Here is a 14,163-nt window from a genome sequence, read left to right as displayed (position 1 = left end):
GTTCTGCCAGGGTCAAGAACCCAACAGATTTCCCATCTGTTCTGATGTAACCAAAGTGGTACAGTGATCCTGATGTGAATGTAGATTACATTCTGCCATGGGTTTACAGTGTGTTTCTCATTAGTGCAAGGAGTACTGTTTCTAAATTAAGCAACTGGTCTCACAATTAGCTCAGGTAAGGTACTTTTGATATTGATCTTGGGGTAAATAAGGTAAACAAACTTCCTAATCTTAGATGAAAGTATATTTTTTCAAACCAGTGCTATTTTAATCTCTATTGTCCCCCTACTCTCCCAATATATGTAATGGAGCTCTGTGGTTTATATCAGAATTTATTTCTTTTCAGAATTCTATGAATGATAAGTTGTAATAATCTGGTCACTATACTCAACTCTAAAAGTTTATTGTTTCTGCTGTGTGTCTTTACTCATGCTAGAAAGTCATTGCTGTAGTCTTTAATTAAAAAAAAAATGCAGCTTCATTACAAGCAAAACTAAAGTAGAGGCTGTGTTCTAGAGCTAGATTTTACTGTTGTGTTTAACTTAGGCAAAATAGACTCAATGAGAATTAAACTTTTGCTAACACTTCCAGAAATCATTTATGCCTTCTTCTGATGATGTGCTGATATCATTCCTGCCCCTGGCTCATATGTTTGAGAGAATTGTTGAGGTAAGCATCTGTTTGTTGTACTAAATTACTGAGAAGCTTACTTCTCTTACAGAATGCATCCAGGTGAAATATGCTCTTCCTTCTTGACTCTTGTAAATGTGTGTGAAAGCTTGAAATAAGGTTCAGGAAAGCAGTGTCCCATAAACAGTACATGGTGAGCTCTAGACAATTGGTTTTCATCCCAGAATATAAACATTAACATTAGAGCTAGGGTTAATTAGAAACTGGTTTACTAGAACATGAGGCAATCCCTTAGCACATGTACACTGCCTAGAAATTCCCTCCAGTATAATTAATGCATTATTAAAAATCCATGCCATTCTTTAGTCTGTAAACTTCAAAAATTTATTTTATAAGGAGGCATTCTGTTTGCTTACACAAAACTAATTTTAAGTTAAATTCACCATTGCTTCCAAGAAATTTCAGTAAAGAAGGGATTTTGTTTCAGGGTAATTTTCTTCCTGGAAATGGAAGTGGCTTTTAAAGCCATGTCAATGACAAACTTTGAAGTTCTCTGGGATCACTTGTTTTAACATGTAGCAAAATCTGAGGCTTAATTTTTGAGAATGAAATGGCTGCAGTTGTCTTAATGCTGGCAGTCTTGAAGAACTCTGGGCCCATTTTGGGTGCTATTCATTATTGAATGGATGCAATTCCTGCAATTGTGCTCTACAGGATGTAAGAAGTTCATGTATTAATTACTGCACTTACTGAAGTTGAATTAACACCTCTTCCTCAGGTGAGATTGCAAATACATATGTTGAAGTTTTATAGAGGGAGCATCCATGCAAGCATGAAAAATGCATATGAAGCCAGAAATTGTTGTATGACTTCCATTAGGAATCCTAAGTTTTCTGTAGAAAGTCTGTGTGTGTATATATATAAGCAAAAATGTCTATATTCATGTGTGTCTGTGTGTGTATGTATATATATGTCTGTGTGTGTGTATATATATATGTGTTTGTGTGTAGATATATATGCTACAAAGATTTGGAATAGTACACAGCTGAGGTCTACAGGTGCCTTTGGGCATTCAGCACTTTTTCTTCCTGGTCACCTTGATATCAGTTATACCTCCATGTCTGTTCTACTTCCCTGTCTTGCACCAGAACATGCAAACAGCTCTGCTCTTGATTATGCAGTAGAAACAGGATAGGAACTTTCATTTTAAAAGAAAAAATTAAAAGAGTGTTTGGATTGCAGTATTTCTCTGCCTGTACAAAATAGGTGGCATAACTACATAAGGAAATTAACCAAGACATTATTGGTAGAAAGTAGAAAAGATTTCTTGCTGTTTGGGGTAGATATGAACACAGACTCTGTGAGAACCAGTCTTTACAGTCCTGTTTTAAAGTTGATTTTCCTTGGTTTTGGCATCATGTGGAAGTTAGAGGGTCAATGAACTTGGCTTGACAATTATACTCTTCCTGCTTAGTAAAGGCAGTTGCTGCTCAGTCCATAAGGACTGATATTTGCTGCTTTTAGCAGATGGTGGTAAAATATAGGTAGGGGGGAAAGTGACACTTTAGTGTGTCTCATGCAGTAAATAAGAGGATGGATAGTAGGGAATGAAGGAAAAGCAGATAGGTATAAACACAAGGGAGAGGAGAGATGTTAAACACTAAAAAAGTAGGAAAATAAAGTGAGGTGTGTAAAGTAGGTGGTGAAACTCCTAGTCTTCTAGCTTCTAGACAGAAAATATCTAACACAACAGGATTTAGTCTGCCTACCTTTATGTGGGTCTGAAGTGATACACAAATAAGCTCTGGCTCTGCTAGAATCTTCTGAAGAGCATCTTGGTTAAGAACAAGTCCTCTGCTCACATCAGTCCTGTGAAATGAGAAGGAAAACCAGAGTGCAGGGATTGGAAATGAAGTAGCAAGTAGGCAGAAATCCTCACTGGCCTAGTAAAATAGCATGTGCAGACTATAAATGCAACATTTCTAGGTATAAAGTAGGGGAAAAACAAGTCTAATATTTTTAAACAAGCTTGCTAATTATTTCAAATGGAGAAGTTCTCCTTTTCAGTCTTTTGCTAGGTCTTGATGCTCACCAGCATTACCTTATTTGACCAACTGCCCTTTTTGGATAGAGGCTTTTGTGCTAAGCTTGAAAGTGTGGTTTGTGTACACCAGATGTGTCTTGCTACTTGATCTTTCTAGTGCTGTCTTAGTGTGAGACTGCTGCAAAACTACTCCAGAAGTTGAGAGGGTTTAAGGTCAATCCACACTGCATAGGACTGTCATACACACAGAGCTGGAACACATTGTACCTCCTGTGTTTTCAGAGCGTTTACTTTTTTCTAACAGTGTGTGGTTCTGTGCCATGGAGCCCGGATAGGATTCTTTCAAGGGGATATCAGACTCCTCATGGATGACCTAAAAACACTGCAGCCAACTGTATTTCCTGTAGTACCAAGACTGTTGAACAGAATGTTTGACAAGGTAAGTCTACAGGCATGAGTGCAGGCTTTTAAGAGACTCCATAAAGTTTCTGCTGGCAGAGTAGGAGTAACTGCTGTGTCTGGGATATTAAATTGGCATGCTAACAAATGTGTGCATCTCTCTCTAAAAGAGAGCTGAAAATGCAGGGAATAGTACTAGTTGCATTAAAACACTTTCAGGCAGCAAATACTAGTGTTGAAAAGTCTGACTAGGGGACTTGATTCTCTCTATCTTGATTCATGACTTAGTGTTTGCTCTGAGCAAGTTATTTAAGTCTAGTCTACAACACGAAAATGAGGCTTGGCATCTGCATGCCACACTTTTAGCATCTGACTCACGGAGTGGAATTTGCAAAGCAAGGTCAGGTGTTTGCCTGCGTTTGCATGGACACAGACAAATTTCCTACATGGCAGCCAGAGTGTGTTCTAGCTGGGAGAACTGTAAACCAGCCAATTGGGAGTGCTGGGGAGGTGTCTGTAGCCTCACTCTCCTGTGTGTGCTGCGTGCCTGCTCACAGTTAACTGAGATGGGAATTTGAAAGTAGATTCTTTCCTGAGCTTCAGATTTTAACTGGCCTTTTGCATATGGGTGACTGACTCCTTTTAGGGTACAACCAGGGGAGCTAAAGGATATAATAAATCCTCTGACTGCTAAAGAAATGGCAGAGCTGTCTATGCTGTCTTAGCCAGGAAATTTCTCAGATCATGAGGCTAGAGACAAGGTTCTGTTTGGCTCGGGAGTCCATTTGGAGGGGAGGAAAACCTGAGACTAGCTTTTAGTACTTAAAATGTAGCTCCTTATTCTGCTCACACATTCTCTACTGGAATTGGAGAAGCACAGTCAAAGCTTGGGACTTTGTTCTCATGATTTCCTCTTGCTTCTTTAGTCTGCTGCCCTGAGGCTTCCACCTCACCCACCCTTGCAGTGACCTAGCATGTGAAGCTGGCAGGTTGGGGAATTGCCATAGCAGGGGGGCATAATGCTGCAGTCATTTCAGTCATAATGCTGAGTCTTCCTCCTTCCAAATGAATGTACTAATGTTTGGCTTGCTATTGAGCCTGCTCTCTGCCTTCCTAAGAACAACTAGAAGGAGACTTTGAAAAGTGATCTAAAGGGCAAATTTGTATATGCAAGACAGATCTCCTTTTGGTATTTCTGAAGTGACCTGCATCTGCTCACAACACCATGTTTTACATTATGTATTATGGTAGGGTTCTTTTCAGAAAATGCTGAGGATTATGCTCAATTTGGATTTTAGTGATACTAGAAAAGAGAAGTAAACCATTTTCATTCATACATGTTAATGAAGAAATTATGCATTGAAACAACATCACAAAGTTTGATGCATATCAAGAATTTGTTAAGCGCTGATTTAAACTCTTGAACTGAGATCAAAATAAAAATTCACAAGTATTTCTTACTAGAATTAAGATGCCTATCAATAAAAGTTGTTTTAATTTGTTTGGTTTTCACTGTTAAGAGTCTCTATGCATGCATATGTTAGAAAAAGGAAATGGTAGTCTATGAGAATTCTAACCATAGTTCATCTTTCTTAATAGATTTTTGGGCAGGCAGATTCCTCAATAAAGAGGTGGCTGCTGGACTTTGCTTCCAAGAGGAAAGAAGCAGAACTCAGAAGTGGTATAGTTAGAAATAACAGTTTCTGGGATAAAGTCATCTTCCGTAAAATACAGGTATGCTTGAAAGCCTCTGCGTTAAACTTTGCAATTGGTGGATTTCATACCAATACTTATAATTTGCTATGGCTTTTTCACTGAGTTAAGACTACCTGGCTACTCAGAGTAAAAATCAGAGCTGGCTTTTTATTTTCAACCTCATTTTTTCAATTCCCTTAGTTGTCATATGTATCGGCTAACTGTATTAAGTCACCTCAGACAGTCTGGTGCCTCTCTCTTACTGCTTTGAAAGCAAACATTGTCCTTCTGAAGGAAGAATGCTAAGTATAACACAGTGCCACCTGTAACCCCCACTGTGGTCTCCCTGTTTGTCACTAAGTCATGCATGCTTTTATATCTGACATTCACTTGATATGGCCTTAACCTTGGCTATACAACATGTCTATGTTGCTGCTTTTTGTAGCATTCAGGATGTATGAGAAACTGATACAAGGCAGTTAAATATAAAGCCGTCGCTTGGGGCCATGGCCTAAGCTCCTTTTTGCAGAGTCTGCATTGCAGTGACACCATGTACAGATACTTTGTTTGAGATTCTCTATCTTCCAGCCATTAATGAGACTAGAAGCACTGCAAGAAAAACAGCTTGCAATAGCAGACTGAACTTTTACTCTCTAACATTTGTGGGTGGCACTGTAGGTGAACAGTGGCTAAAGGTGTCATAGAAGATGACTCTGGAAATACTTCTACAATGCTTTTGGTGTCCACAGTATCTTGTGTCTGTTGTAGGCAAGTTTGGGAGGAAGAGTAAAGCTGATGGTCACAGGAGCAGCACCTGTGTCTGCAAGTGTACTGACCTTCCTGAGAACAGCTCTTGGTTGTCAGGTGAGTTGCCTGGCCTTAAGTCCCAAACCCTAAATATTTTAATACTTGGCTCCTGGAGTGTTTAACATCTCTACTCTCCCTTAGAGAGTTCCCTTGTTAGAGCTTTTCTAGCAGTCTGATTATATGGATAACTCTTTCTAGTATTCTTGGAGATGATACAAGTGCATGCTCTCTTCCTGAGTTTTTCTCAGTCCCCTAAATTTCTGTATCATCCCAAAGTCTTTTAACTGAAGTAACCAGCTGACCTGTTTTAGGAAAGATTTTTTTTGTAGGCTGCAGTAAGCAATAAATTACCTACTTTATTTAACTTTCTGGAGTTTGCCTTGCTTACAGAAGTATTTTTAACTACTGTAGAAAATCTAATAATCCGTGTGGTAATATTGTAGTGTTGCTGTTTTGAACATGAGGTGAATCAAATTCCACATGTTGCATTTATCTTCAGAGCCTCTTCAAAGTATAAGCTTCTGGAGGCAAAATTTGAACAGCAATGGCATAAAATAGAACAAATATGTTGAAATTAAATAAATTCAATTAAAATTAAATTTCAAGGATAGAAAGCAAAATAATCTAAAATGTCAGGCTTCCATAATTTCCTGAAGTTTTTCAGTGGTGTGCTGGTGTAACAATGCATTTTGCATAGAAAAGGGAAGCCTGTCATGTGTATAGCAATCACAGAGCTGTCATGTGGCATAGGGATTCCATTTCTGGCTGTCTCAGACAAACCTATTTTTAAATTATGTGAATGAATGAAACTACTAGTGCTATGGTTCTTCACTTCATTCTTGCTTCTTCTCCTGTTTTCTGTTTTAGTCTACACAGGTGTCCCATGCTGTGTGAAACTTTGGAGTATATATTGGAACTGAAGGTGGAATATTAGCACTTAAAACTGTATTGTGATAAAACTAATATTTCAGGAGTTTTTTAGAAGGCGCTGAGGGTTTTGGTACACTTAAATTTAAACAATTAGAAGAAAATAAACATAATATTAATTGCATTTTAATGAAGAAACTGTTTTGAAAAATAATGGTCTTTAGATTATATTTTGATTTCACCTTCTAGTTCTATGAAGGTTATGGACAGACTGAATGCACAGCTGGATGCTCCCTGTCATTGCCTGGTGACTGGACTGCAGGTATGATGTTCAGCTGTCTACCTGTCTATTAAATTTTAGGATTACTGAAATTTTTAGAGGTCCCTGATCACTTTGTTTAATCTTCACTAACTTTATCCCTGATCACTTTATTTATTCTTCACCTATCACGAAGGATAAGATTGGTTTTCTTCAAGTGAAATAAAAAAAATTGAAGAGATCCCTTGACATTTCTGCCCTAAATAGCTATGAATGTTCAGTAATTCAAACTTCTAATAGGATTTGTTCTTGTAAGTTGAAGTTGCTTTAGGAGAAGGGAGGTCACAGTATTAACCCTTGTAGTTTCTATCAAGCACAAATCTTCTGTGTATAATGGCAGTTCTAGAAATAAAAATGGCATTTTTTGGTGTTGGGAATCAAGAGTTTGTACTTCCCTGAGCTGTTACATCTCTAGCTCTCTAACTGATATCATATTGCTAATGGAAACTGTATGGGACTTCTGCTACTTAAATATGTCTGTAGAGTTAGGATCCTGATTATAAGAAAAAGCAAGCTTGAATACATGGTTCAGCTTGTAACATTCTTAGGGATATCTGAGAGTTTAATGCTTCAGTCCTGGCAAATTTAAGCTACCAGAAATCAGTTTTCCATCTTTATTCAGTGTTAAGCAGCTTATTTTTTTCAGAATCTGACTAAAAAGCATCAGGCTATTGAAGTGTTACTGTATTTAATAGGTCATGTTGGAGCACCAATGCCATGCAATATCATCAAGCTTGTTGATGTACAAGAAATGAATTACTTGGCTGCCAAAGGAGAGGGTGAGGTAAGTAAGAAAGGCAATATGAGCCTCTTGGGAAATTTTGGAATTTTTGTTTTTTGTTCCTGAAATAACTGAGTTTAGTAAAAGTGCTAAACATGGCCTGCTACATAAAATCTAAAATGCCTGCATGCCATACTAGTTAATGATTCAAAGAAGCAAATCAGGAAATAGTAAATGGGGGGGGGAGAAGAAAGAGCTTACATAGCAATGTTATCCCACAGGTTAGCAGATGGTTTTATGACCATACATAAGGCTGTTTGACAAGGCAACATCTTCCAAGTGTGGAATAGCTGGGAAGTGTGGCCACCTCATAGTGCAGCTACCCTTCAGCAGAATGCTGGCAGAGGGCTTCCCTCCCACCCTGCTGCCAAGGGCCAGAGAGCAGCTGATGTGTACAGCCAGTTACCCAGCTTGTGATCTGTGAGATGAGGTCACTTAAAGTGGCTGGCAACTTCTGAGAAATGGACATCAAGTGCCATGAAGGTTGCTGATGATCTGTGATGCCTGCCTGCACATTTTTCTGAACTTTTTTATGCAATCTGCACAAATTGAACATGTATGTTTTACAAATTGCATTTTGAGGACTCAGCTTTACATGTGATGCTATATGCTGTCTTCTAAAATATTTTTTCAAAACTAAGTGTATACAGATTTAACTTTGTATCTACTTTGAAGAGATGTTCATGTAGTAATTTATTTTCCCCAAGCTTTGAAGGCAGATTAACTATGGTGTCTTTCATATGCTTTCAAGAGGCTGTGGGGGCAACTGAGGGAGTGAGAAATTAAAAATAGCTTAAGCAAGTAACTGATCTGTGGCTATAAAGGATTTATATTATTTATTTGTTTTGGTTGTGATTCATATGAGACTAGAAACAAATCATTGAGCTTTAACTCCCAGAAATACTCAAGGATTTTGTTGGTCTTTGTGGTGGGAAACTGCTTGCAAGTGAAGAACAATGTCAAAAGTCATCTATCTTGCATATGACTCCATATTTAGTCTTCAACAGCAAGTTTTGCTTCACTTTCAGTATGTTCTTAGAGCTTGGTTTGCTAGAGGAACTGAGTATAAATTCTTATAATGAGAAATAGTTAAATAGTTTTTTTAAATCTCCTAAAAGTGTTTTGCTTTCAGTTAATGTGTAAATGTGCTGCATTAGGAATTACTTTGGACTTGAATAAAAATGGTAGCTCCTTAATGTATCAGCTGCCCTCTTAGTCTTTCAGGCCTAATTTCCTCAGTATAAACTATTCTAAATATAACAAAAAAAGTATTGTAACTTGCTTCACAGAACTCAAAGCCCATTGCTTTTGAATTGGCTCTCCTTATGCATTTGCCTAAAAGAAATATTCTTCCTTATTTTCTGTTTTTTTATTTGGGTTAAGTATTTCTAGTCCCTTCTCTGAGAGTAAGCTTGCAATATTCTCTGCTCTGTCAGCCTTGATTTTCACTTTCACCAGTCAAGAAGAATAAATATGTGAATAGAATTATATATGAGCATATGCAGAAGAGGTCTCCGTGCCAGCTAGCAGGATACAGATAAATGGTTGGCTATCTGTCACAGCCAACTTACTGGGAAAAGCTGTGACCTGCTGTGATCTCAGGGGCTGTGAAAAATTAACATTTGATTATTCAGTCTTTGACTTGACTAGGACATGTAGAGTCCTCTTTTATTTGTATCCTTCCAGATAAGGTAAGGTCTATTTTAGAACAGAAGTTACTTGCTTTGCAAATATTACATTAGTTTGGTCCTAAGTTTGTCTCCATAAGGTCATGAGAACCCTCACTGATACTGATCTCCCTCCTATTGACAACATCTCATGTTCATTATATTGTAGCTCACCAGCATAATGGGTAGGCACCGAAAGTTTTTCAAAAGTTGATTGCTGTGCTACATTAGTAATTCCTTCTAGCCTAGTTTTTGGACAACAAATGTTATTTTCTTGATACACAACTGTTTTTTTCTCCATTAGTTTTAGCACAATGCCCCTGCTGTTTACCAAAGCTGAAATGAACATGTTTCCAGGCTGAGAGATCGTATTTCTGGATCTAGCAGAATTTTTTCACATAAATAAAACCAAATTTTTTCTGATAGGTTCCAATTATTCAAATAGTGGGTAGGAAGACTACTGCTAGACTGGAAGAGATTACATCCTTCCAATTGCTTCTTATTCAATTTCATACCAATGGAAAACATTAGGTCTCCAAAAACCATGAGTAGAAGTTCCTGTACAAACACAAATTTCCTCTTTCCTTTTTAATGGGCATTAAGAATCATTGGAGGATGAATTTTTTTATAGTAGTGATTGCTAACTTTCCTTCAACAAATGGCTCTTTTCAGGTGTGTATTAAAGGGGTAAATGTGTTTCGTGGCTATTTAAAAGATCCAGAAAAAACAGCGGAGGCTCTGGACAAAGATGGCTGGCTTCACACAGGAGATATTGGGAAGTGGCTACCAGTAAGTCAACTTACACAGCTGCAATAATACTTTCATAGTTACTGGCAGAAATTTAATAAATATATTAGAAAACATTTGGTATTGAACAGAATTAGTTAGGTGAAAGACAAGAATTTGTGGATAATCACTGTTGTAGCTGAATCTGTGTGCCTGGGCCTAAAAAAGTATCGACAGTGCCAGTGCTGAGGCTTTCCCCACTTCAGATTAGATGGATACATAACCTAACACTAGTTTGACTATTCTCTGGTTTTACCAGTTTCACTCTGCCAGTGTGGCATGCCTATGGTGTGTAGATTGGTTTTTCACTTGAAGTGCCTCCTCTGAGTAAAAGTTATTTCTGCCAACAGAATGGTACATTGAAGATCATTGACCGGAAAAAACACATATTTAAACTAGCCCAGGGAGAGTACATAGCACCAGAGAAAATAGAGAATGTGTATCTGAGATGTGAAGCTGTTGCACAGGTGTTTGTCCATGGAGAGAGCTTGCAGGTAAGCATTTTTCAGGTAATTTTAAAAATGAATGCAAAAGGAGACTCCAGCGAAGTCTTCCTTCCTTTCTTCCTTCCCCTCACCCCAAATTGTGGGACTGAAATTTAGTTTTTTATTGTAAACTATTATCATTATGCATTTTGGTTCTGATAGGATTCCAGCAGTTACATAGCATGTTTCTGGATTTAGTTTCACACCAGGTAGTGGAGCTAAACTAATTTGCATATCAATGACTGTATATAAATTGCTAACAGTGTGCAGTGGGAAAACCCAAAAAACAAAACCGAAAAACCCGTGCATACCAAGAAAGAACCTGGATATCTTGGGGGTTTTCAAGTGTAAAGAAAAATGTGGATATTAATTCTTTCAGTTCAGCTGAACTGAACTGCACTTGCTGTGTTCAGGTGGGCATCAGAGAAAGCTGCTGACTTCACAGCAGGATCAGAAATGCTCCCCAAAGAAATGTGTAGGAACTAAAGTGTTGACTTAGGAATTTTTGTCAAGCTTTTCTCTTTTTTTTAGGCCTTCTTAGTAGGTGTTGTGGTACCTGATCCTGATACTCTGCACAACTGGGCCAAGAAAAAGGGATTGGAAGGCTCCTATCAAGAGCTATGCAGAAACAAGGTAAGGGGCATATCTAACTGAATGGTTAGCTGTTCTGCATCCACTTTTTCAAGTTGCTGCTTATGGAAGCATGAAGCTATATAGCATATTTCTGTATCCACAGGATGTAAAAAAATATATTCTGGAGGACATGGTGAGAATTGGGAAAGAATCTGGTTTGAAGTCATTTGAACAGGTATGATGCTTATGAGAACCAAATACCTAATTCTTTAAGCTTGTCATCACCAATATGATCTGATTCTCCAAAAACTGCTTTTAATTTGTGTCTGGAAAACTTTTCAAGTGATGGGCTTTGGTAAGATATCTGGGCGAGTTTTTAATAGTCTTGTCTATTTCAAGGAATACAGCTTGGCTAGTAACTTTTTATTTTCCAGGTGAAAGACATCGTCCTGCACACTGAAATGTTTTCTATTGAAAACGGCCTGTTGACACCAACACTGAAAGCGAAGAGACCAGAACTGCGAAAATACTTCCAGTCACAGATAGATGAACTCTATGCTAATGCCAAAATGTAACTGCAAATGGAATGAGGAAAGTGGCACACGTCTGTCTGCTGTTGGCCTTCGTATCTGTATTTTGACTACAGCAAAAATAGGGAAGGAAACTGTGCAATCATTAACTTGTACAAAAATGGGTACTTGCCATAGGAACATTGAAGAAATGGAACACTGCCTTACTGTCAAGTCGTGTTGCATACTGTTTTTATGGTGACCTACAATTTCCAAAAAGAGCCTTAACTATAAATGGTAACTATATGTAAGTTATTTAATATTTCCTTGGTTAAAAATGGGACTCACCTTCACCAAGGGGCTAAGGTTTTATTGCCAGCATGTTTGCTGTCTGCAGTGTGTTTTGCAGTTGTCAATTCCAGAAAGGATTTGACAGCTTTGAAAATGCCTCTAAGTATCTTGCATTCTCAGAAAAATTACTTAAGCTGTTCAAAACTGCCCCCTCCCACCCAACCACCAAAAACCCCAAACCCTTACAGTTTGCATGGCTGGTATCACATCTTTTGTTAGTCCCAATATTAACTGGGGCAAGGCATCTGAGCTGTATCTCCCCTCTACATCTGCAGCCAGTTATGGGATGTACTTCTATAAGGTAGAAGTCAGCACTCCACACAAAGAAGATTGATGAATAGAAGTCTCTCAGAGTCTGCATATGGTGGTTCTGCACTGTGTGGATGCAATTCATTCAGCAAGTGTAGCCTCTGCTACATTAGCATGATTCTGGAGTGGTGCCAGCCCTGCAAATGAGCAGATCCCAACTCTGGCAAGAACACTAGAGACCTAAAAACCAAATCAGAAGGCTGGGCTATGCTAACAGTCAGGGTAAACATTGCACCTGTACCAGACACTTTTTGCCCTGTAATGAACTTGTATTTAAAATGTGTTTTTATAAAAATGTGCCAGGCCCTCTCTAAGTGGAAGAGCTTCTGACATAACCTGTTTTCTGTGTTTTATGTATGAGCCATGGAGTACTTTTCACTGAATAGCAAAATAGGTCAGGTAGAATGTATTTGCCTGATGCTTTGCAGCAATTGGAATGATTTATACATGCCAACAGAACTGTGTGTTGGCCCAGGATAGGTATTTGTTCAGGGATAAAAACCTAATTCCCAGATAAATTGCAAAATAACTAGTTATTACCTTTTGTTTGAAAAATCAGCAGAAATAAGCCTTATTACAGCATAAGTCTTTTGCTATCCTTAACAGAGTTGGTTTTGCATTAACATTCATTGCTGTTTTTTGAAAACATGGATATATGTAAAATACAAGCACAACAAGGTTTGCACTAAGATTTGTGTGTGATTGTAATGCACTACTCTGTAGCATAATTTCGTATGTGTATACAATTCAGGTACACAAATCCAAGTCAACTGTTAGAGCAGTAGTTTTACATTGAAATTCAAATGTTTGCTTAGTGTTGGCTATTTCTATGTTTTATAAAACCAAAACAATTTTCAAAACCAATGAAGGAAACCAAAATAAATATTTCTGCATTTCAATGCTGTGATGTGTTTGTTTATCAAGGAAAAATGCTGCTGACTAATGAGCCCAGGTGTAATATGCTAACTGACAAGGTGTAAAACTCCACTGCTACAGACATACTAAATACAGTATAAAGGCTGGTTGTTTACACTTTTGCTTTTGGAAAGTGACTTTTTATGTTTAAGGTGTTGGCCAGTATTTGTAAGAAAAGGATGCTCTTGTATGTAACTTGCTCTTTCAATTCTTTACTAAACAAGCAAATATTTTATTTTTGTCTTTTTCCTGGCAGTGTTCTTACCATCACTTCAAATGACTTAAGTGAAAGGTGGAGTTTTCTGAAACACTGCCTGGGTGGTAGTGGGTTTCCTTATTCCTGCCCTCACCCCATGCATTTGGCTTAAATCAGGGGTATGGTTTGAGAGATTTCAGGGATGGAGTTACCAGACCAGGGTAGAGGAAGCACCACCACCCACACATTATTTAAAGCTCCATGAGAATATAGATGTCAGTGCAAGATGCTAAGCAAACTTCTGCTCCTACTCACTATAGAGTTTCTCCTCTCAAGTAATTTTGTATTTTCTTTTATACATTTCTTCCATACTGAGGGAAACCTAAACCAAATTTGTCACTTACTGAATAACATACTCAAATCTGTGTCTATGCTGCTTGGAAAGGCAGGGCAGTGTCACCACACATCACCTACTGGAGCTAGCTGAGAATTGGATCCAAGGTTTATGTTCTTAACAACATTCTATTGAAGAAACCTTTCTGGAAAAGCATCTATCACTACAGAAACAAATTTGTCCTGTATTATTTGTGGCTCATGGGGCTAGGTGCTATAGCCAGCAAAATAGAAGTCTAAAGAGAACTTACCACCTCTTAAGCCTAAAGTGTGTATTTCACTGTTTTAGTTTGTCTGGCTAAAGCCAAAGGGGTGTGTGTGGGTGTCGGTGTCACCACTGCCAGTGGATAAACAGCTCTGGCAGTCCCTCCAACTGATGGACAAATTGCTAAATCTCCTCTTAACACTTTAATTGCCAGAGATGGAATTTTATATTT

At 38.1% G+C, this 14,163-nt stretch overlaps 1 protein-coding gene across 1 annotated transcript in view; it reads left to right on the top strand.

Annotated features, from left to right (window-relative positions):
• The window catches only part of ACSL1 (acyl-CoA synthetase long chain family member 1), a 38,137-nt gene extending 25,016 nt beyond the window's left edge, over positions 1 to 13,121 (top strand). The window contains exons 11-21 of the mRNA XM_036381984.2: positions 592 to 669; positions 2,979 to 3,113; positions 4,673 to 4,807; positions 5,537 to 5,632; positions 6,692 to 6,764; positions 7,457 to 7,545; positions 9,882 to 9,998; positions 10,346 to 10,489; positions 11,012 to 11,113; positions 11,217 to 11,288; positions 11,488 to 13,121. Of these exons, the coding sequence (XP_036237877.1) occupies positions 592 to 669; positions 2,979 to 3,113; positions 4,673 to 4,807; positions 5,537 to 5,632; positions 6,692 to 6,764; positions 7,457 to 7,545; positions 9,882 to 9,998; positions 10,346 to 10,489; positions 11,012 to 11,113; positions 11,217 to 11,288; positions 11,488 to 11,628 (1,182 nt within the window). The 3' untranslated portion in view covers positions 11,629 to 13,121. The remainder of the gene's footprint in view (positions 1 to 591; positions 670 to 2,978; positions 3,114 to 4,672; positions 4,808 to 5,536; positions 5,633 to 6,691; positions 6,765 to 7,456; positions 7,546 to 9,881; positions 9,999 to 10,345; positions 10,490 to 11,011; positions 11,114 to 11,216; positions 11,289 to 11,487) is intronic.
• The last annotated feature ends 1,042 nt before the right edge of the window (positions 13,122 to 14,163 follow it).

The sequence above is a fragment of the Molothrus ater genome, chromosome 4 (genome assembly GCF_012460135.2).
Source record: "Molothrus ater isolate BHLD 08-10-18 breed brown headed cowbird chromosome 4, BPBGC_Mater_1.1, whole genome shotgun sequence".
Classification (NCBI taxonomy): Eukaryota; Metazoa; Chordata; class Aves; order Passeriformes; family Icteridae; genus Molothrus; species Molothrus ater.
This window is presented reverse-complemented; position numbering and strand designations above follow the sequence as displayed.